At 40.2% G+C, this 22,447-nt stretch overlaps 1 protein-coding gene across 1 annotated transcript in view; it reads right to left on the bottom strand.

Annotated features, from left to right (window-relative positions):
- Positions 1–1,141: 1,141 nt before the first annotated feature.
- LOC140479150 (mannosylglucosyl-3-phosphoglycerate phosphatase-like) overlaps positions 1,142–22,447 on the bottom strand; it is a gene marked incomplete at its 5' end in the record, with an annotated part of 55,220 nt that continues 33,914 nt past the window's right edge. The window contains 3 exons of the mRNA XM_072573114.1: positions 1,142–1,699; positions 3,163–3,346; positions 12,914–13,061. Of these exons, the coding sequence (XP_072429215.1) occupies positions 1,509–1,699; positions 3,163–3,346; positions 12,914–13,061 (523 nt within the window). The remainder of the gene's footprint in view (positions 1,700–3,162; positions 3,347–12,913; positions 13,062–22,447) is intronic.

The following is a 22,447-nucleotide window of genomic DNA, read 5'->3' as shown; positions in this document are numbered from 1 at the left end:
TTATATTGCTTTCTTATATTGCTGTAGTTGCATTACAACAGAAAATGTGATGGAAAATGATGAAATGGACAACAAAATAATTTATTTCTTGTATACTGTAACTGTGATTAAGATAATGAGGATGGGGAGAGTCAGGCTATAGATAAATTACAAGATTAACCTCCTTCATATTGTCATGTGCTTCCTTAATCCTATACTTCAGCTCATATTTTTATCATAGGATGTAGTATTTGGTATGAGTAAGGATATAGCATCACGTAATTCTTAGAGTATAAGGGAGGCAGAGGAGTAATGATGTGCTAGCTCCAGAGCGGAGAAGATTTATAAAATACCCATAAGATTTGGGTTCCATCTTCCATGAGACAAAGCATGTTCAAAGAATATCACACTCACTATGCTTCAGGATATGTGGAAACTAAAACAGGTAATTAATTTGTATTTCTTGTAATAACCACAATGCTGTGGGTATGGACTTTCCTTCCCTAAAGGACATGAATGAATCAGATGGGTTTTTCAGTCAATTGATGGTGGTTTAATTCCAGATTTCTTTTATTGAATTCAAATTCCACTGTCTATTGGGATTCAAACCCAGGTCCACACAACATCATCTGGGACTCTGGATTAATAGTCTGGTGTTAATACCACTAGGCAATCACCTCCCCCTAATAATGCAATTTTATATAAAGTTCTGATGAATGTAATGATATTAATCAGTTTGTATATATTTATTCTAGGACATGGGAAAGATTTATACTTCTTTAATATTTTTCTTGTTAGTTATTGTAATTGAACCAAAAAACTAACCTTAATTCAACTTAAAGTTTCACTGACTACACCATATTATCTGCATTTTGGGGTAGCCGTTCCTAATTTTTTTAAACTCCCTTGTATTGCACTTCACAGCTATGTGGACTGTACAGTTCATGTTATGTCTGGTTTGCTATTTATATTAACTATGCCTTTAATCTGTTGAAGCATGACTGAACAAGTTGTGCCAGATCCATATCTTTGCCAAGAACATAGTGTCAGTTAAATCCCATTTGCCAGATCAACAATGGGTCAGGACAAATATCTGCAAGTATGTCATAGAAAACATTGTTACCAGATTTACTGTTCTTATTAGATATTATTTCAACCAGTCTTTATTCACTTATACACTTTGACATTATCTACAATGCAAAAATACAGAAAGCACAAAGATACAGAAATAGGATATATGATGTGAACATTTTTGCAGATTTCCTCTGTGACATCACAAAGCAAAATGATAAACAATCTTTTTTAGAGATTGAATCTAACAACAGAAGGAAACTACATGACAGGCATTTTTTTTAAAAAAAAACATTGTTTAGGCTGGTTTAATATCAAAAACCTGTGTTTTACTAGTTCGCAAAATCAAAGTTTTCCTATAACACTTGTTCAAACACAGAAAAATACTTCTGTTAGAAAATTTTACCTGAAAATAACATTTAAAATTAAGCACTAAAAATGCAAAATTTCTATTTTTACTACTTTAATTCACAACCAAATGTGTTACTTGCACTACAGCAATCTAATGGAAATGTCCTTTGGCCTAGTTCTCGTTCAGATCGCAGTTGTCTAAGGTGTTGTTTCATTTCCTTGGTAACATGATATATTCTTCCTTCCACATCTGGGACAGGGGCAACTACAATTTTTTCATCAGCTTTCTTCTCAAAATCTAAAGAAAAATAATTATAACTAAATCATTAGTCAGATGGAGCTAATTGAGAAACAACAATTGCCTGGCTTTTTCCTGTTAGCCAGCAACTTACAAGCAAAATTGCAACATCTTTGAAATATGCATATTGGGAAAGCAATTTCATCAATGGCACACAGCTGAGAAGTTTAATTTTCTCCTAACTTCTGCAGGTTAAATGTTGATTTTTATTCATTTATGAAATGTGGGCAGGACTAGCTAGGCTAGCATTAATTACCTATTTCAAAGGGCATTTAAGAGTCAACCACGTTGCTGTGAGTAAGCAGTCACACATAGCCCAGACCAGGCAAGAAAGCAGATTTCTTAAAATGCCGTAGTGAACTAGATGGGTTCTTAATGACAATCGATGATATTCACATGGTCACCATTTAGCTAGCTTTCAATTCCAGATTTTATTGAATTCAAATTTCATCATGTGCCAAGGTCAAAGTCAAATCCATTTCCCTAGAACATTAGTCCAGCTGTTGGATTACTAGATTAGTGACATTATACCAATTACCACTAGACTACTATTCTGCCAAGCAAGAATGTATGTAGATTATGAAAAATACAGTACATTTAAAGGAAATAACTTTGATTCATTAAAGCTCAAGTAATATGTAAGAAGAAAATCATCCACAGTTGGACTTTGCAATTTTATATTCATTTTGTTAATCCAAATGTCTATATTTATGTGGACGGAAATTAAAGCTACAGTTTTTCAATTTCAATCTACTATATCACTTTGATAAAGTACAGATGTACAATTACAGATGCAATCATTTAATGTCAATTGCATAGTCAGAAATTATAATCCTGAAGTACTACATTTCTATACTGCAAACAAGTGCAGTTCAGGCTTCACTACAGTTCTATCATACATGCATATTTATTTTAAAATTTCTGAAAGCTTTTTGGAAAAGCTCTTCTCATTATAGATAGTTAACAGGGTATTTGACAGTGTGGTCAATTTTCAAATTCAAATCGTTCAAGGGTTTTCACTGGTTACTCAGTCAAGAGCATAAAATTTATCAAAGTATTTTATTTTTATTTATTTTACACAAGCATTTTAAATACAATAATGGAAGCACATCTGACATGATTTAGTAATAATATTGTCAATAAATAGGTGAAAGAAAAGCGAACAGATTAAAGAGCAACATCAGTGTACCGGAGTGAACTTTTTTTCAGAGACATGGAACAAACATGATACAACTTAATATCCTGTGTTTGGTTTGATTCACTTAGTGGCTATTAATGAAATCTAATATATAGGACTTTTCTAAGAAACAGTTAGGTTTTGTTTTACAAAGGCCTCTACTACCTCTAGAGTTGTATAGTATCAAAGTCTATTACATTGGTCCCTATAAGATACATTGAGGAAAATAAAATCAGTTGTGGCATCTTAAAAGATTATTATCTTTAACTAGCTCAAATAAATTTACCTGTTATTGATGCAGCTTGGGAGACTTTGATTAAACTCATCCGATGTCCGGATTTACATTTCTTGAGTCCCTGGAGAATTTTTACTGATTCAAAATGGTTAATGACAACAGTGGAGAGACTGGGAGCCGTTTCTGTATCAACCAGCCATTGACAATTACGAAACATCACATATCCATCTTTCCCCTGCAGGAATGCAATTTTTTTTCCATTGTAAAGAGGTCATTAAATGACTATAAAATCTATGGGGAGGGTGAACTGCCCATGTATGTACTAAAGCCAGCAGATAGCATTGTGACAGAACTTTGCATGACAAGTGGGAAACATTGGGCCTTACTGAACAGTCCCAGATGGAACCTTTTAGTTTAACCCATTTCTTCTTTAAAAAAATGTAGTTTCCTCAGAATCACTGAATTCAACAGAGAATATTTCAATTTACCATTGTTCTGAATTTAATATTTGTTTCGTTTAAAATACAAATAATTTAAGTACAATTTTCTCACACATTAGGCAAGAATTCTTACAAAGTGAGCATGCAAGGAAGTGTTAATACTAAGTCAAAAATTGCACGTTGGATACAGTAAGGGAAATGGAGAAAGTGCAAAACTAGAAGTCAAAGAATGCAAATCAGAATAGTGCCTTTGCCCTAGATGTGCAAGTAAAGAGACTGTGAAAGTACCAGTAAAAGAAATTTTCAGGCAAAATCCAGCCCCCACCAGCATCCTCTGTCTCCAGAAGGATCATTTGGGCTAAAAACAGTTGAGTTGTGACGTCCTTGTACTACAAATAACTCATGTTTGACCTGTCGATCAGATTGCTCGTCACTTACTGTTCTTATCATTTCAAAATGAACTCTACTCACACGTAGCTCACTTCATTAAGCTGAATGGTAAATCTGTCAAAATGAGCAAATCCCTCTCCAGCTATTATGGAAATGGTAATGATTGTATTTAATTTACAGCATATTTGGGATTTAGTGAAGGTTGGGATAGTGTTCTCACTACTCACCTGCCCAATTCCTGCCACAGTATTGCACCTTTGGATACTGGATTTGAAGCTGGGATGTCATTTTGAAATCAAATCCTACTAAAATAGTTCGCTAGGATTACCCCTTCACCCAATGTTGATATCTCCTTCCAATTTTTCCCATCCCAATGGTCTTCCCCTCCCTTTTCTCTGCCCCTTACGTAACTTCTTTCATTCCCCTTAACTACAGCCTTACCTTTCTCCTATTCTTCACCAGTTCCAACCCTTCCATTCCCTTGCTGATGCCTTCTCAATGTTTTCAATTATTCTTCTCAATTATTTGCTACCCTCTCACCCTGCAGAGCCTGAACAATATAATTGGTCTTACTTTTCTGTCTACGATGCAAAATTTTGATTTAGATTTTATTGTCAAGTATACTCAAGTACAGGAGTAAATGAAAAGTGTGTAATGTCACCAAACACGGTACTATCTTAGGTACAAAGCAATAAAAGAAACAAAATTTAAAAAGTTATGCATTACCTTCATCAAATAAGTTGAAAAATAAAGAAATAATATGCAAGCTAACATTAAAGTCCTTCTTAATATAAACAGGAAAAATAAAGAAATAAAGTTAAAAGTTTCAACAGCCTTTGATGAGTCCTCCACTTCGATCACTCTGGGAGACGTTAGCCGTCTATTCGTGCCTCTGAGACCAGGGGACGTTCCTCGCTGAAGCTGCCACCTCCCCGATCTCTTCTTGCTACTTCTGGAACATGGCCAGGCAGGATCAACTGGCATGCGGAGGTACTGCCACCGGCTGCTGAGACCGGGCAGAGACGACACTATGGGACATCGAAAGACTGAGCTGAGACACTGCCATGTGCTGGTGAGACATCACCACTGGCTTGGCCAAGAGGATGCCTTGTTGGGTCCTTAGAGGCCAGGGGTGAAGAGAAGGAACACCAAGAGAGAAAAACAACAAAAAGGACAGAGCAGACAAGCTCCAGCTGAAGTGTCCTAATCTGGCACCATCTTGGTCAAATGTTTAGTCAATCAGTTGGAACCCAAAAAGTTTGGGTTTATCATACACATCTTACAATTATATTAAGAAAGTAAACAGGTCATTTCTGCTAGGGAGAAAAAAAAAGTCAGAAAATTATAGATCTATCAGACTTACACAAGTAATAGAAAAATCTATCATAAAGGACATGATAAATTGACACTTGCACGAGAGTGATCAGAAATAGCATTTGACAAATTAGTTGCTTTTTTTATGTTACTAATGAAGTTAATAAAAGGGAGTCAAAATACATTTGAATTTTCAAAAGGCTTTTGATAAAATCCCCCACAGGAGCTGGTTAATTAAAGCACACAAGATAGAAGATAATGTAAGGCATAGATTAAGGATTGGCTAACAGACAGAAAACAGAGAAGCAATAAATGGCTCATTCTCATGTTGACAGTCTGCATAGTGAGTTACTATAAGGATCAATACTTGGGCTCCAGCTGTTCACAGTACATGTTAGTAACTTGGACATGCAGCTCAAAAATAATATTTTCAAATTTGCAAATTATACAAAGCTTTGTTGTGAAGCTAATGTAAAATGTTTTTTACAAGGATTTAGACAGACTTATGATCAAATGAGAACATGGCAGATGAAATATAATGTGGAAAAATGTGATGTTATCAACTTTGGCAGTGAGAACGAATATACATAAAGTTTCTTATGGTGATAGGTTGACAAGTGTAAATGTGCAAAGGGACTTGGATGTCCTTATCAAGAAGTCATTGAGGGCTAACTTTGAGGCATACATAGTAGGTGGTTATTAAAAGTAATGGAATGCTCTTCTTAATTGTAAGGGGATTGGAGTACAGGAGCAATAAAGTTTTGCTTCAATTGTGTAGGAGCCTGGTTAGACTGCACTGGAATACTGTGTGTTTTGGTCTTCTAATCTCTGGAAAGATATTATTGCCATTGAGGGAATGCAGTGAAAGTTAACCAGATTTGGTCTCAAAATTGTGGAACTGTCCTATGAAGACTGAGAAAACTGTACGAGTTTTGAATAATGTTGTCATTGAAACCTACAAATAATTAACAGCATCTGTACCACTTATTGTTTTAAGATATTCCCTCGGTCTGCGAGTAGCTAATATTGTTCCTTTGTTGAAGAAGGGAAATAGAGTTAATCCAGGAAACAACAGACCAGTGAGTTTCACATCAGTGGTTTGGAAGCTATTGGAAAGAAATTCATAGGGATAGGATTTACGCGCATTTGGAAAAGTATGGCCTAATTAGGGACAGTCAGCATAGCTTTGTGTGGGACAGGTCATGTCTTACTAACCTGATGAAAGTTTTCGAGGAGGTGACGAAGGTGTTCAATAAGGGTAGAGCAGTGGATGTTGCCTACATAAATTTTAGTCAGGCTGTTGACAAGGTCTCTCATGATGGGCTTATCCAGAAGATTAAGATGCCATGGGATCCATGTGACTTGCCGCTTGGATTCAGAATTGGCTTGCCCATAGAAGGGTAGTGGTGTAAGGCTGTTTTTCAGGCTGGGTGTTCCGCAGGAATCTGTACTGGGACCTCTGCTGTTTGTTTTTGGGCATGTCAGAAAGGCAAGGTCACAGTGATCATGGGGGACTTCAACATGCAAATGGACTGGGTGAATAAATGTTGCCAGTGGATCCAAAAAAGGGAATTCATGGAATGCTTACAGGATGGCCATTTGGAACAACTTGTGATGGAGTTCACAAGGAAGCAGGCTATTCTGGACTTAGTGCTATGTAATGAGCCAGACTTTATAAAAGACCTTTAAGTAAGGGAACACTTTGGAAGCAGCGACCATAATCTGGTAGAGTTCAGTCTGCAGTTTGAAACAGAGAAGGCAAAATCAGATGTAACAGTGTTACAGTTAAATAAAGGTAATTACAGGGCATGAGAGAGGAACTGATGAAAATCGACTGGAAGCAGAGCCTAGTAGGGAAGACAGTGAAGCAACAATGGCAGGAGTTTCTGGGTGTAATTGAGGACACAATACAGAGGTTCATCCCAAACAAAAAGGTTATCAGGGCGGAGGGGGGAATTAGACAGCCATGGCTGACAAAGGAAGTCAGGAAACGTTTCAAAGAAAAAGAGCACTGGGAAATCAGAAGATTAGGAAGACTACAATAACAAGCAGAGGCTAACAGAGAGAAATAAGGAAGGAGAGGATCAAATATGAAGGTAAGCTAGCCAATAATATTAGAAATGATAGTAAAAGTACCTTTCAATACATAAGAGACAAGCAAGAGACAAAAGTAGAAATTGGGCCACTCCAAATCGATGCAGGAAGGCTCGTGATGGGAGATAAGGAAATAGATGGATAAAGACTTTGTGTCAGTCTTCACAGTAGAAGACATGAGTAATATCCCAACAATTAACAAGAGTCAAGGGGCATAGTTGAGTATGGTAGCCATTACAAAAGAGAAAGTGCTAGAAAAACCAAAAGATCTAAAAATTGATCTATCTCCTGGCCCGGATGGGCTACGTCCTAGAGTTCTGAGGGAGGTGGCTGAAGAAATAGCGGAGGCGCTATTGTAATCTTTCAAAAGTCCCAGATGATTAGAAAATCACTGTTGTAACCCCCTTGTTCAAATTCCTGATGAAGGGCTTTCGTCCGAAACGTCGATTTTACTGCTCCATTAATGCTGCCAGAACGGCTGTGCTTTTCCAGCACCACTCTAATCTAGACTCTGGTTTCCAGCATCTGCAGTCATTGTTTTTACCAAGAATGGATCAAGACAAAAGATGGAAAATTATAAATCAATTAGCCTAACCTTGTTTGTAGGTAAAATTCTAGAAACTATCGTTAAGGATGAGATTTCTAAATTCTTGGAAGTGCATTCTTGGAAGTGCATCGGATTATGATTCGGATTAGAACAAGTCAGCATGGATTTAGTAAGGGGAGATTGTGCCTGACAAACCTGTTAGAATTCTTTGAAGAGGTAACAAGCAGGTTTGACCAGGGAAACCCAGTGGATGTTATCTATCTAGATTTCTAAAAAGCCTTTGATAAGGTGCCTCTTGGGAGGCTGCTGAGTAAGGTGAAGGCCCATGGTGTTCAAGGTGAGCTATTGGTATGGATTGAGGATTGGCTGTGTGACAGAAGGTAGAGTTGGGATAAAAGGTTCTTTTTTGGATGGCAACGAGTGACAAGTGGTGTACCGCAGAGTTCAGTGTTGGGGCTGCAGGTGTTCACTTTATATATTCATGATCTGGATGAGAGGACTGCGGGCATTCTGGCAAAGTTAGCCGATGATACAAAGTTAGGTAGACAGGCAGGTAGTTCTGAGGAGGTGGGGAGGCTGCAGAAAGATTTAGACAGTTTAGGAGAGTGGCTGAGATGATTCATCGTGAGCAAATGTGACACCTTGTATTTTGGAAAAAAAAATACAGGCATGGGCTGTTTTCTAAATTGTGAGAAAATTCATACAGCCAAAGTACAAAGGGATCTGGGAGTGCTAGTCCAGGATTCTCTAAAGGTTGACTTGCAGATTGAGTCTGTGGTTAAGCAAGCAAATGTAATGTTGTCATTTATCTCAAGAGAGTCAGATGGTAAAAGCAGCGACGTGCTACTGACACTTTATAAAGCTCAAGTTATGCCCCATTTAGAATATGGTGTCCAATTCTGGGCCCCACACCTCAGGAAGGATACACTGACACTGGAGCATGTCCACTGGAGCATTCACACAAATGATCTCTGGAATAGTAGGCCTAACATATGATGAATGGCTGAGGATCCTGCGATTGTATTCATTGGAGTTTAGAAGGTTGAGAAGAGATCTAATAGAAACTTACAAGATAATGCATGGATTAGAAAGGGTGGACACTGGGAATTTGTTTCCGTTAGGTGGGGAGACTAGGACCCGTGGGCACAGCCTTAGAAATTAGAAGGGGTCAACTTAGAATGGGAATGTGAAGACATTTCTTCAGCCAGAGACTAGTGGGCCTATGGAATTCATTGCCGCGGAGCGCAGTGGAGGCCGGGATGCGAAATGTCTTCAAGGCAGATTCTTGATCTTGAAAGGAATTAAAGGCTACAGGGAGAGTGTGGGTAAGTGGCGTTGAAATGCGCATCAGCCATGATTGAATGGCAGAGTGGACTCAATGGGCCAAATGGCCTTACTTCCACTCCTATGTCTTACGGTCTTATGGAGTTATCACTGATCAGAAACACAACTGGAATCACTACATAAACACAGTGGCAGGTCAGTGATGAGGAATGCGGTGGCAAATGCCTCACCACCTGACTCCCCAAAGCCTGTCCACCATCTCCAAGGCACGTCAGGAGTGTGATGAAATATTCCCAACTTGCCTGGACAAGTGCACTCCAAGAAGCTTGGCATCATCCAGAACAAAGCAGCCTGCTTGACTGGCACCACATCCACTCCCTCCACCACAGACACTAGTAGCAGCATTGCACTGCAGAAATTCATCAAAGAATCCTTCAAAACTTCCATCAAGGGCAGCAGGTACATGGGAACATCAACACCTTTAAGTTCCCCTCCAAGTCACTCATCATTCCTTCACCCTCACTAGGTCACAATCCTGAAATTCCCTCCCTAATGGTATTGTGGGTCAACCTCAGCAGTGGAATGCCGCAGTTCAAGAAGGCAGCTTACCACCACGTTCTCAAGGGCAACTAGGGATGGGCAATGAATGCTGGCCCAATCAGTGATGCCCACATCCCACAGAATTAATAAATAAATAAAGAAGATTTTTTGAAATGCAGCTGAAATTGGGTGTCCCAGCATACGAATCACAAAAGGTTAATGTGCTGGTACAACAGATATTTAGGAAAGATCATTGTATTTGATTCACCTCACACCGAACAAAGTTGGGTTATGCTTAAGTCAAATGAGGTGCCTTGATGTGAGAACACACCTAGAGTATTTGTGCACAATATTTTCTTTTTTAAAGTGTAATGATGCTGCTCCTTTAACAAGGTTATGTTGTCCTTGGTATTTTTTTTCCCCCCCAAGAGTCATAGAGATGTACAACATGGAAACAAGCCCTTCGGTCCAACTCGTGCATGTCTACCAAATATCCCAACCTAATCTAGTCCCATTTGTCAGCACTTGGCCCACATCTATCTAGACCCTTCCTATTCATATACGCATTGAGATGCTTTTTAAATGTTGCAATTGTACCAGCCTCCACCACTTCCTCTGGCAGCTCATTCCATACACTCACCACCCTCTGCATGAAAAGGTTGCCCCTTAGGTACCCTTTATATCTTTCCCCTCTTACCCTAAACCTATGCCTGCTAGTTCTGGACCCCACCCCCCCCCCCCCCCCCCCCCCCCCCCACCACCACCACCCCAGGGAAAAGACCTTGTCTATTTCCCTATCCATGCCCCTCATGATTTTATAAATCTCTATAAAAGGTCACCCCTCAGCCTCCGACGCTCCAGGGAAAATAGACCTAGCCTATTCAGCCTCTCTCTGTAGCTCAAATCCTCCAAACCTGGCAACATCCTTATAAATCTTTTCTGAACTCAAGTTTCACAACATCCTTCCAATAAGGAGGAGACCAGAATAGCACGCAATATTCCAAAAGTTGCCTAACCAACGTCCTGTACAGCCACAATATATTCTCTCAACTCCTATACTCAAACTTTGACCAATAAAGGAAAGCATACCAAACACCTTCTTCACTATCCTATCTACCTGCGACTCCACTTTCAAGGAGCTATGAACCTGCACTCCAAGGTCTTCATTCAGCAACGCTCCCTAGGACCTTACCATTAAGGTATCTAGTTCTTACTCTGATTTGCTTTTCCAAAATGCAGCACCTCGCACTGATGTAAATTAAACTTTAAATCTGCCACTCCTCAGTCCATTGGCCTGTCTGACCAAGATCCCGTTGTAATCTGAGGTAACCTTTTTCACTGTCCACTACACCTCCAATTTTGGTGTCATCTGCAAACTTACTTTATCTCCTCTGTTCACATCCAAATCATTTATATAAAAGTTGAAAAGTAGTGGACCCAGCACCGATCCTTTTGGCACTCCACTGATCACAGGCCTCCAGTCTGAAAAACAACCCTTCACCACCACCCTCTGTCTTCTATCCTCAAGCCAGTTCCGTATCCAAATGGCAAGTTCTCCCTGGCAGGGGTTCCTATTTGGAACTTAGCTAATGGTTAATGGATACTGCTTAATGCAACTATCAGGCAAAAGGCTTTTAAGTTTTTTTTAAGAACACTTGTACAACGAAAAGGGAGTAGCCAGTTATCCGGGTTCAGTGTTTTTTTTCCTGGTTTGGTTTGGTTTTCGCAAGCAGTCTGTTCTCAAAGCTGTTGGTCAAGGAAAGCTGCTGGGAAAAAAGGTTCCCTGATTCAATAGATGTTGCTGGCTGACTCTCTCTCTAACATCTCTCCTGTAAGAACCTGTGTTTGAATTTAACTTTTAATAAGCCCATGGGTTTATTTATGAGGATGTTGCAGGAAATTAGAAAGCTGTTTGTTAAATTGCAGGGATATTGTGTCAGTTGGGTTTTCATAAAGGTGTTATTCTAAATTCTGTTTTCTTTTGCTTGTATTTCATTTGGTGGTATGTAAGTGGTTTGATCCACTGCATCACTCCTAGAATTTCCACCTTACATCTATCTAAAACAACTAGAAAAATTTGGGTCTGGGCTACCTTCTTGAAATGTTTTGAGGGGATGGTCTGGCCTGGTCCATAACAAAAAGATATAAATACATTGAAAGCAGTTTGGAGATGGATTACTATAGTAATACTTGAAATGGATGAATTATCTTAGGAGGAGAGATTGGACAGGCCAGGTTTGTATTTTTTTTAAAGTAGTAGACTGTGAGGCAACCTGAATGAAGTATAGAAGATCCTGAAGGGTTTTGGCAGGGTGGATATAGAAAAGATATTTCCTCTTGTGAGAGAATCCAGAACTAGGGGGTCACTTACCCATTTAATACAAAGATAAGGAGAATTATTTTCTCACCAAAAGTCATGTGTCTTTGGAACACTACTTACACTGTCTTTTGAGGAATACAGTCCTTGAATATTTTTAATACAGAGTTAGATAAAGTCTTGACAAACAAGGGATTGAAACATTGAGGATAGGCAGGAACTTAATCAGATCAGCCACAATCTTATTGATTGGCACAGCAGGCTGAAGATGCCAAATGGCTGACACCTGCTCATAAGTTCATGTGAAACACCCATCAGTATCACGATGTCTTAGAAAATCAAGGTGCAACTTTGTATAACTTACAACTTCACTAATCCTCACAATGTCAAAGTAACCTACGTTCTTAATATGTGCATTACCATTAATTTGTCCAAAATTTAGGGGTGAAGGGATAAAGCCTGAAAGCAGAATTGAAGGCCAGTATCCTCTAATACCTCAACATATACTTTATACATTGTTTGTTGGAGATCTGTGTCATTTTCCAGACAGATCAGTCAGTCACCTGCTGAAATTATAGCAGGAGACCAGCATGATTCTTATGAAATTTTGCTGTTTCAATAAACGTCTTATAATAACAAGGGATAAGGAAAAGAAAATGGACAGCTGGAAATTACTTGACAGGTCAATGCTTCAGCGACAAACAATAAAGTGACATGATCTAAATTAAAAACATTAACATTTGCATGCTAATGCCATAAATAATAATTGAGAGTGAAGCTTATATTTTATAACATACAACTAACACATGTGTTATACACAAAATAATTTTGCTTTTTTTTAAGCAACAGTATAAAAGGTACAATATTACTACTTACTTTTGCCAGATATTCCTTGATTGCAAGTAAGTATGTTCTATTCCTGTCCAAGTACTGTCCCTGTACCTTCACCGAGTCTACAACAATTCTGTGCCCTGGTTCTGCACTTGGATCAAATCCAAACTCTAATCCTGCCACTTGAGGAAACCTTTAAAATATAAAACCTAAATGACGTTTCAAATATTGAGTGGTTTATGGAGATATTAGCTACTCTTAACATGTTTAATTGTTTATTAGTGTCATAGTGTCACAGAGATGTACAGCACTGAAACAGACTCTTCGGTCCAACTTGTCTATGCCAAACAGATATCCTAAATTAATCTTGTTCCATATGCCAGCAGTTGGTCCATATCCTTCAAAACCTCTCCTAATCACATACAACATTTCAAAGACATAATTGGGTAATTGTACCAGCCTCTGGCAGCTCATTCCATACACATACCACTTCAGTTTGAAAACATTGCCTATTAGATCCCCTTTAAATCTTTTCCCTCACACCGTAAGCCTATGCCCCCTAGTTTTGGACTCACCTAACCTGGGAATAAGACCCTGGTTGTTCACCCTATTCATGCCCCTTGCGATTGTATCAAGCACTAAGGTCACCTCTCAGCATCTGATGCTCCAGATAAAACAGCCCCAGCCTATTCAAGCCTCTCCCTAGAGCTCAAACCCTCAACCCTGGCAACATCTTTGCGCATCTTTTCTGAACCCTTTCAAGTTTCACAATATCATTCCGATAGCAGGGAGACCAGGACTGAAAGCAAAATTCCAGAAGTGGCTGAATCAATGTTTTGTACAGCCGCAAAATGATGTCGCAACTCCTACACTTAGTGCACTGACCAATAAAGGCAAGTATATGGTCAATTTAATATTAAATTATGCATTTTTTATGTTCTATTCAATATTCAACTTAGTTCAAACCATTCTTGATTGACTGAACAAAGGATTCTACATAAATTCAATTCACATTATCTTTGATTTTATTTTAAAGGAATTTACTCAAATGAAAATGTGTATCCAGTGCAGGATGATGCAGTTCTATAATGAAGGGGATAAATATTTTAAAATCAAATATTAGAATGGAATCAGATTACAATTGGTATACCATTTATAAATTTATTTTACTTTCCGCGTATTTGATGGTAGAACAGGAGTTGTGCTAAATTGTGATAACTGAAATATGTTAAATTAACTGTGGCAGGAAATAAATAGATCCTTATATTCACTGTACTGTATGGACAATTACAGGAGCAAAATCTCATTCTTTTCCTTTGCCCTGGGTAGAATTTAGGCATTTGGTGCATGCTGAACCTCCACCTCAGGTGTGTCACTGTTTCTCATCTCAAGTGTTCAACTCAACCTGGGGCATCCAGCACAATCCTACAAAACCAGCGTACAATTTAACAGAGCTGTAGGCCTTGTGGCTGTGTATCAGACCTGCAGAGCCTTACAAAATTGTCTTTGGCCTGCTCCCTGGAACAATGCTGACAATTTGGTTGACAGTGATACAGTGGCAAGAATCATTGAATTCCTACAGCGCAGAAAGAAGCCATTTGACCTATTGAGTCTGCAGCAACCCTCCAAAGACCATCCAGACAGAGTCCCCACCCTATCCTCATAAACCCCAAGAACTGGTGTCAAATTTCATTAAGTACCTATGCAAAGGGAAACTAGTTCCAGTCTCATCCAAAGTATACTGGATTAGTGGTGCTGGAAGAGCACAGCAGTTCAGGCAGCATCCAACGAGCAGTGAAATCGACGTTTCGGGCAAAAGCCCTTCATCAGGAACCACAATGCATCTCTAGCAATAGCCTCTCATCTAATCTCCCCACTGTCACTTTGGCAGTCCTCCACTGATTACCTCTTTGTTAATTCTTTGTCCTCATTTACATGTTGCCTTTGTAACAGCTCCTGCAGAAATGCGGTCAGCTTTTTTTTTGTATGCCTATATGACAGCACTCTCTTTCCATCACCTTTCTCGATTCTTTTATTAACTCCATACTAACCAATTACCAGGCTAACATCAACTCACGGACGAAATGTAATTTTCTCCAGTCTAAGAGTGTGACACTGGCAAAGCACAGCTGGTCAGGCAGCATCCAAGAAACAGGAAAATTGACGTTTCGGGCATAAGCTCTTTATCAGGATGGAGGCAGAGGGGGTGGGGCTGGTGGAAGGTAGCTGGGAATGCGATAGGTAGATAAAGGTGGGGGTGGAAGTGGTAGGTCGGAGAGGAGGGTTGGACAGATACGTGGGAAAGAAGATGGACAGGTAGGACAGGTCAAGGGGGCGGTGTAGAGTTGGATTTTCTCCAGCCAAACATCAACACAACCAACTGTCAGTTACTACGAAGTCCTTTCTAGTCATTCGGAATAATTGAAATAACTGAAAATTAACTGGATGATTCATAACTTTGAAATTAATACAACCCCAATCTCAGAATCAGATTGATGACCTCAATGTCCATGGCTTTGTCATACCGAGAACATTTCAATTGTTCTTTTGGCTTCTCATTCTTCAATATTAGAACATAAAAACAATGTTCAGCCCATTAAACCTGCTCCATCAGTCCAGATCATCTCCTCAATATCACTTTCCCACATTATCTCCATATCCCTTAATGTCATATTCTTCAGAAATCTATCAATCTGTGATTGACCTGGCTCAATATTGAGCTTCCACACTCGTCTGGTGTGGAGCCTTCCAAAGATTCACCACTGTCTTAAGTGAACTTCCCTTAACCTGAGGCTATGTCCCCTGGTTTAGTCACCAGTCAAAGGAAATATCTTAACTATATACACCCTATCATGACCTGTAAGAATTTTGTAACTTTCAATGAGATCAGCTCTCATTCTTAAACTCTATACCCAGTTGCCTCAATCTTTCCTCAAACAATCCCCACCATCTCAGGGAATAATCTGGTGAACTTTAGTGCAGACTCTCTATTGATTAGATAAGGAGATGAAAGCTGTACACACATAAGTGAGGTGTCACCAAGACCCCACACAACTGCAACACGACATTTTATTTCAGTAGTCAAATCCTTTTAAAATGAATTTTATTTTTTATTTTTTATTCACTCGTGGAATGTGAGCATCACCAGCTGGGCCAATATACTTTTTGCCTTTGTAATTGCTTGCTGCTCCTGGGTGCTACCTTTTAGTGATTTATAGACAAAGACAACCAGATCCATTCCATAACTCTTTCCATTTAAAGAATTTCTCTGCCTTTCTGGGTTTTCTACTAAAGTGAATAAATTCACATATTATATCCTATCTGCCATGTTCTAGCCCATTCACTGAGCCTATTCAAGTGCTCTTGAAGTCTTCCTTGCCTCTTCCTCACAACTAGCATTTCCCACCCAATTTGGTGTCATCAGCAAATGTGAAAATATTATAATTTGTTCCCACATATAATTGTTATAAGCCTCGCATCATCCTTTGCAGCAACCCCATTAGTAACATGCCCCATCCTAAGAATGATCTGTTTATGCCTCTGCTTTTAGTCTACTAACTATTTCTCAACCTACCCATGCACTTTAATTTTATTTACCAAGTACTTTTGTCAGAATTATGAAAAGCCTTCTGAAAATCAAAATTCACATCCACTCGTTCTTCATTGACAACGCTGCAAGTAATATCCTCAGAAAACGCAACAAATCTTTCCATTGATAGCTGCTCCTTTTTTTTTGAGATATTTTAGGTGTTGGAGGCAATTTCCTTGAATTCCAGGAGCAGCAATTACTGTTTATATGCTGTTGCATTGTTTTGGAACTTTGGGGGGAAAAAAGGTCAAAACAACAGCACTTTTAAAAGAGAGAAGAACAGACAAAGGAAGCACATGGTGAGGTCAGTGCAGAAGACAGAGAAAGAAAGAAACCCACATTGTTAACTGACAGAGTTAGCAGTTACTGCCTTTGCTGTTGAATTCATGTATCGCTGGACATCGGAGTGCGTCTGGGAAAACTTAAAAAACTGAAATTCATAACTGATCTTGGCAGAACCTGCCTGGGAGAGGTCATAGCACAGAAGCACATAAGTCGATTTTAAGTGTGGCCTTAAAATAAGTCTGCAATCGTGAGTAGAGTGGGATCTTTCTTGATTCTATGTTTTATTGAGCAATGTCTCTTGATTAAACTCAAAATGTAGGTCATAAGTATTAATTTAACCTGGAGCAGTGTTTTGTAGAGGAATAAGACAGTGCTATTTTCTGGGTCTGTAGATTGAAAGAAGCAAAAATGGCCCGTAATAGAGTGATATGCTCTTCTTCTCGATGTGGGAGTTTAGGGAGAGTTTACGGGTTACTGAGGATTATATCTGCAATAATGCCGTTGGTTGCGAATCCTATCAGATTGAATGGATCGGTTGGAGAGGCAGTTAGAGGCAATGAGGAATTTACAAGAGCAAGGGGATGTGTTGGATGGCAGTTATAGGAAGGGGGAAAAGTCGCAGATACAGTCACATAAATGGATTAACTCCAGGAAAGGAAAGAGAGGTAGATAATAGTGCAGCAGTCTTTTGTGGCTATCCCTATTTCAAACAAGTACGCTGCTTTGGAAAATGTAGGGGGTGATGGATTGTCGGGGGAACATAGCACGAACAGCCAGGTTTCTGGTATTGAGAACTGTCTCTAATGTAATGAGAGGTATATCGGATTCCAAGCAATCAATTGTGGTAGGGTTTCTCTAGTCCGAGGTACACACAGACGTTTCTGTGGCCAGCGGCAAAAAATCAGAATGTTGTATTGCTTCCCTGGTACCATGTCTGAGAAAGGGTGCAGAATGTTCAAGGGGGAGTGGGGCCACCAGGAGGTCATTGTACACATTGGAACCAATGACATACGAAGGGAAAAGGTTGAGATTTTGAAGGGAGATTACAGAGAGTTAGGCAGGAATTTAAAAAGGAGGTCCTCGAGTGTAGTAATACTTGGATTACTCCCGATGCAAGGAGCTAGTGAGGGCAGGAGTTGGAGGATTGAGCACATGAATGCATGGCTGAAGACCTGGTGTATAGGAGAAGGATTCACATTTTTGGATCATTGGGAGCTGTTTTGGGATAGAAGTGACCTGTACAAGAAAGATGGATTGCACCTGAATTGAAAGGGCACTAATATATTGGCAGGGAGATTTGCTAGAGCTGCTCGGGAGGATTTAAACGAGTAAGGTGGATGGGATCCCAGAGAGATAGTGAGGAAAGATTTCAATTGAGACTGGTACAGTTGAGAACAAGGGCGGGTTAAACAGGGCAGGCAGGGACAAAGCAGAGAACAAGACAGGACTGATAAATTAAACTGCATTTATTTCAATGCAAGAGGCCTAACAGGGAAGGCAGATGAATTCAGGGTATGGGACTGGGATATCATAGCAATTACGGAACGTGGCTCGGGGATGGACAGGACTAGCAATTTAATGTTCCAGGATACAAATGCTACAGGAAGGACAGAAAGGGAGGCAAGAGAGGAGGGGGAGTGGCATTTTTGATAAGGGATAGCATTACAGCTATACTGAGGGAGGATATTCCCTGAAATACATCCAGGGAAGTTACTTGGGTGGAACTGAGAAATAAGAAAGGGATCATAACCTTATTGGGATTGTATTATAGACCCCCTAATAGTCAGAGGGAAATTGAAAAACAAACTTGTAAGGAGATCTCAAAATAATAGGATGGTTATGGTAGGGAATTTTAACTTTCCAAACATGGAATGGGACTGCCATAGCGTTAAGGGTTTAGATTAGATTAGATTACTTAGTGTGGAAACAGGCCCTTCAGCCCAACAAGTCCACACTGACCTGCCGAAGCGCAACCCACCCAGACCCATTCCCCTACATTTACCCCGTCACCTAACACTATGGGCAACTTAGCATGGCCAATTTACCTAACCTGCACATTTTTGGACTGTGGGAAGAAACCGGAGCACCAGAGGAAGCCCACGCAGACACGGGGAGAATTTGCAAACTCCACACAGTCGCCTGAGGCAGGAACAGAACCCGGGTCTCTGGCGCTGTGAGGCAGCAGTGCTAACCACTGTGCCACCATGTGGAGACAAATTTGTTAAGTGTATACAAGAAAATTTTCTGACTCAGTATGTGGACGTACCTACTAGAGAAGGTGCAAAACTTGACCTATTCTTGGGAAATAAGGCAGGGCAGGTGACTGAGGTGTCAGTGGGGGAGCACTTTGGGGCCAGCGACCATAATTCCATTAGATTTAAAATAGTGATGGAAAAGGATAGACCAGATATAAAAGCTGAAGTTCTAAATTGGAGAAAGGCTAATTTTGATGGTATTAGGCAAGAACTTTCAAAAGCTGATTGGGGGCAGATATTCGCAGGTAAAGGGATGGCTGGCAAATGAGATAACGAGAATCCAAAGACAGTACATTCCTGTTAGGGTGAAAGGAAAGGCTGGTAGGTATAGGAATGCCGGATGATGAAAGAAATTGAGGGTTTGGTTAAGAAAAAGGAGGCAGCATATGTCAGGTATAGACAGGATAAATCAAGTGAATCCTTAGAAGAACACAAAGGCAGTAGGGATATACTTAAGAGGGAAATCAGGAAGGGTCATGAGATAGCTTTGGCAAATAGAGTCAAGGAGAATCCAAACAGTTTTTACAAATACATTAAGGAAAAAAGGATTAACTAGGGACAGAATAGGGCCCCTCAAAGATCAGCAAGATGGCCTTTGTGTGGAGCCGCAGGAGATGGGGCAGATACTAAACGAGTATTTTGCATCTCAGTATTTATTCTGGAAAAGGATATGGAAGATATAGAGTGTAGGGAAATACATGGTGACATGTTGAAAAGTGTCCATATTACAGAGGAGGAAGTGATGGATGTCTTGAAATGCATAAAAGTGGATAAATACCCAAGACCTGATCAGGTGTGCCCTTGAACTCTGTGCGAAGCTAGGGAAGTGATTACTGAAATATTTGTATCATCGATCGTCAAAGATGAGGTGCAGAAAGATTGGAAGTTGGCTAATGTGGTGCCACTGCTTAAGAAAGGTGGTAAGCACAAGCCAGGGAACTATAGAGCAATGAGCCTGATGTCGGAGGTGGGCAAGTTGTTGGAGGGAATCCTGAGGGACAGGATGTACATGTATTTGGAAAGACAAGGACTGACTGGGATAGTCAACATGGCTTTATGTGGGGGAAATCATGTCTCACAAACTTGATTAAGTTTTTTGAAGAAGTAACAAAGAGGACTGATGAGGGCAGAGCGGTAGATATGATCTATACGGACTTCAGTAAGGTGTTCGACAAGGTTCCCCATGGGAGACTGGTGAGCAAGTTAGATCTCATGGAATACAGAACTCTCCATTTGGATACAGAACTGGCTCAAAGGTAGATTACAGAGGGTGGTGGTGGAGGGTTGTTTTTCAAAATGGAGGCCTGTGACCAGTGGAGTGTCACAAGGTTCAGTGCTGGATCCTCTATTTTTTGTCACTTACATAAATAATTTGGATGCGAGCATAAGAGGTACAGTTAGTAACTTTGCAGATGTCACCAAATTTGGAGGTGTAGTGGACAGCAAAGAGAGTTACCTCAGATTACAACAAGATCTTGATTAGATGGGCTGAGAAGTGGCAAATGGAGTTTAATTTAGATAAACATGAGGTACTGCATTTTGGGAAAGCAAACGTTAGCAGGACATATACACTTAATGGTAAAGTCCTAGGGAGTGTTGCTGAACAAAGAGATCTTGGAATGCAGGTTCATAGCTCCTTGAAAGTGGAGTTACGGGTAGATAGAATAGTGAAGATAGTGGTATGCTTTCCTTGTTGGGAGGCCATGTTGCGGCTGTACAGGACATGGAATTCTGGTCTCCTTCCTATTGGAAAGATTTTGTGAAACTTGAAAGGGTTCAGAAAAGATTTACAAAGATGTTGCCAGTTTTGGAGGATTTGAGCTATAGGGAGAGGTTGAATAGGCTTGGGCTGTTTTCTCTGGAGTGTCGGAAGCTGAGGGGTAACCTTACAGAGGTTTATAAAATCATGAGGGTTTCACTGGGGCGGGGGAGTTCAGAATTAGAGGGCATAGGTTTAGGGTGAGGGGGGAAAAGATATAAAAGAGACCTAAGGGGCAACTTTTTCACACAGAGGGTGGTACGGGTATGGAATGAACTGCCAGAGGAAGTGGTGGAGGCTAGTACATATGCAACATTTAAAAGGCATCAGGATGAGTATATGAATAGGAAGTGTTTGGGGGGGGATATGAGCCAGGGGCTGACAGGTGGCAGTAGATTGGGTTGGGATATCTGGTCGGCATGGACGAGTTGGACAGAGGGGTCTGTTTCCGTGTTATACATCTCTATGACTATATTTTGATTTCCCTTTGATCTACCCAATTTTGCCAATCTTTTCTAAATATTCAGGTTATCACATCCTTTACAATAGATTCCAACATTTGCCACACCATGGATGTCAAGCTAACTGGATGGGAGGTATGATGTGCAGGAGCCAGTGTTGGACTGGGGTGGCCAAATATAAAAATCAAACACCACCAGGTTTATCTGGATGTATAAGCTTTTGGAGTGCTGCTCCTTAGACAGGTAGCTAGTGGGACAGAATGAAAATTTTGAGTTATACGTTTCTGACTGGCCTCCAATATTTGCACCACACTTCAATGCAGCCCACTTTCCAGCCCCCTGGGGATCCCAACCCACCCCATACTGAAAGCCCAATGCTCAACTCAAGATTCTCCCATGTGAGACTGTAGTATTCAGTACTGAGTTCTGGAACTCTGATACTACAGGAGCTGTCAGCCAATCACATTAGCCAGCAGCAGTTCTCAGAGATGGTTCTTCTTGTCCACTGAGAGAGGTCCAATCTTCAGCTGAGGTCCACAAGCGAGCATGTGGAGTAGGATCTTTATAAGTCAACTGGTTTGGAAGTCACCAACTGATCCCTGCAGGTACAGCCATATACCACCTCCTGATAAAATCTCGCCAGGAATACTAAGCTACCATACCGACTACATTTGCTCTCATTTCTCCAATGTTGTGCAGAGATCCATGCACAGCAGCAAGTGAAAGAAACCACAAAGAGAACACTGTGTCACATCGATTGGCAAGCACAGTTCAGAGAGAATATAACATAACTTCTCTTGTCAGCAACTGTTAAGTATGGCTTCCTAACTTGTGGTGTCTGAGCCCCAGTAGAATTACCAGTCAAAATGTTGGGGTCTCGGGCTTTGATGCAGCAATGGCTACTGTGGAGCTCCAAACATGGGCCATCAGCCACGAGGTCCTTTAAATCACCCATATTTTGTGAAAATGCAAAGTAGAACTTAGACTTCGCCTATTTGCCTGACCTTATAGGCTTTTACCAGAAAAGATCTGTGAATTAAACAGCCCTCCTCCTCCCATTGACATTCCAAACCACACCTGTCCTACAGGCCTGGGGTCTCCACAACTTTCCAGCCCAAAAATGGTCCAAATGGAAACAAAATTCAGTAAGTTTTGAGCTATGATATACTTCCACATGTTTCGTGCACCCTCTTCATGTGCCTTATTTCTTGAAGCATATTCTATTAAGGG

Source organism: Chiloscyllium punctatum, chromosome 1 (assembly GCF_047496795.1).
Source record: "Chiloscyllium punctatum isolate Juve2018m chromosome 1, sChiPun1.3, whole genome shotgun sequence".
Classification (NCBI taxonomy): Eukaryota; Metazoa; Chordata; class Chondrichthyes; order Orectolobiformes; family Hemiscylliidae; genus Chiloscyllium; species Chiloscyllium punctatum.
This window is presented reverse-complemented; position numbering and strand designations above follow the sequence as displayed.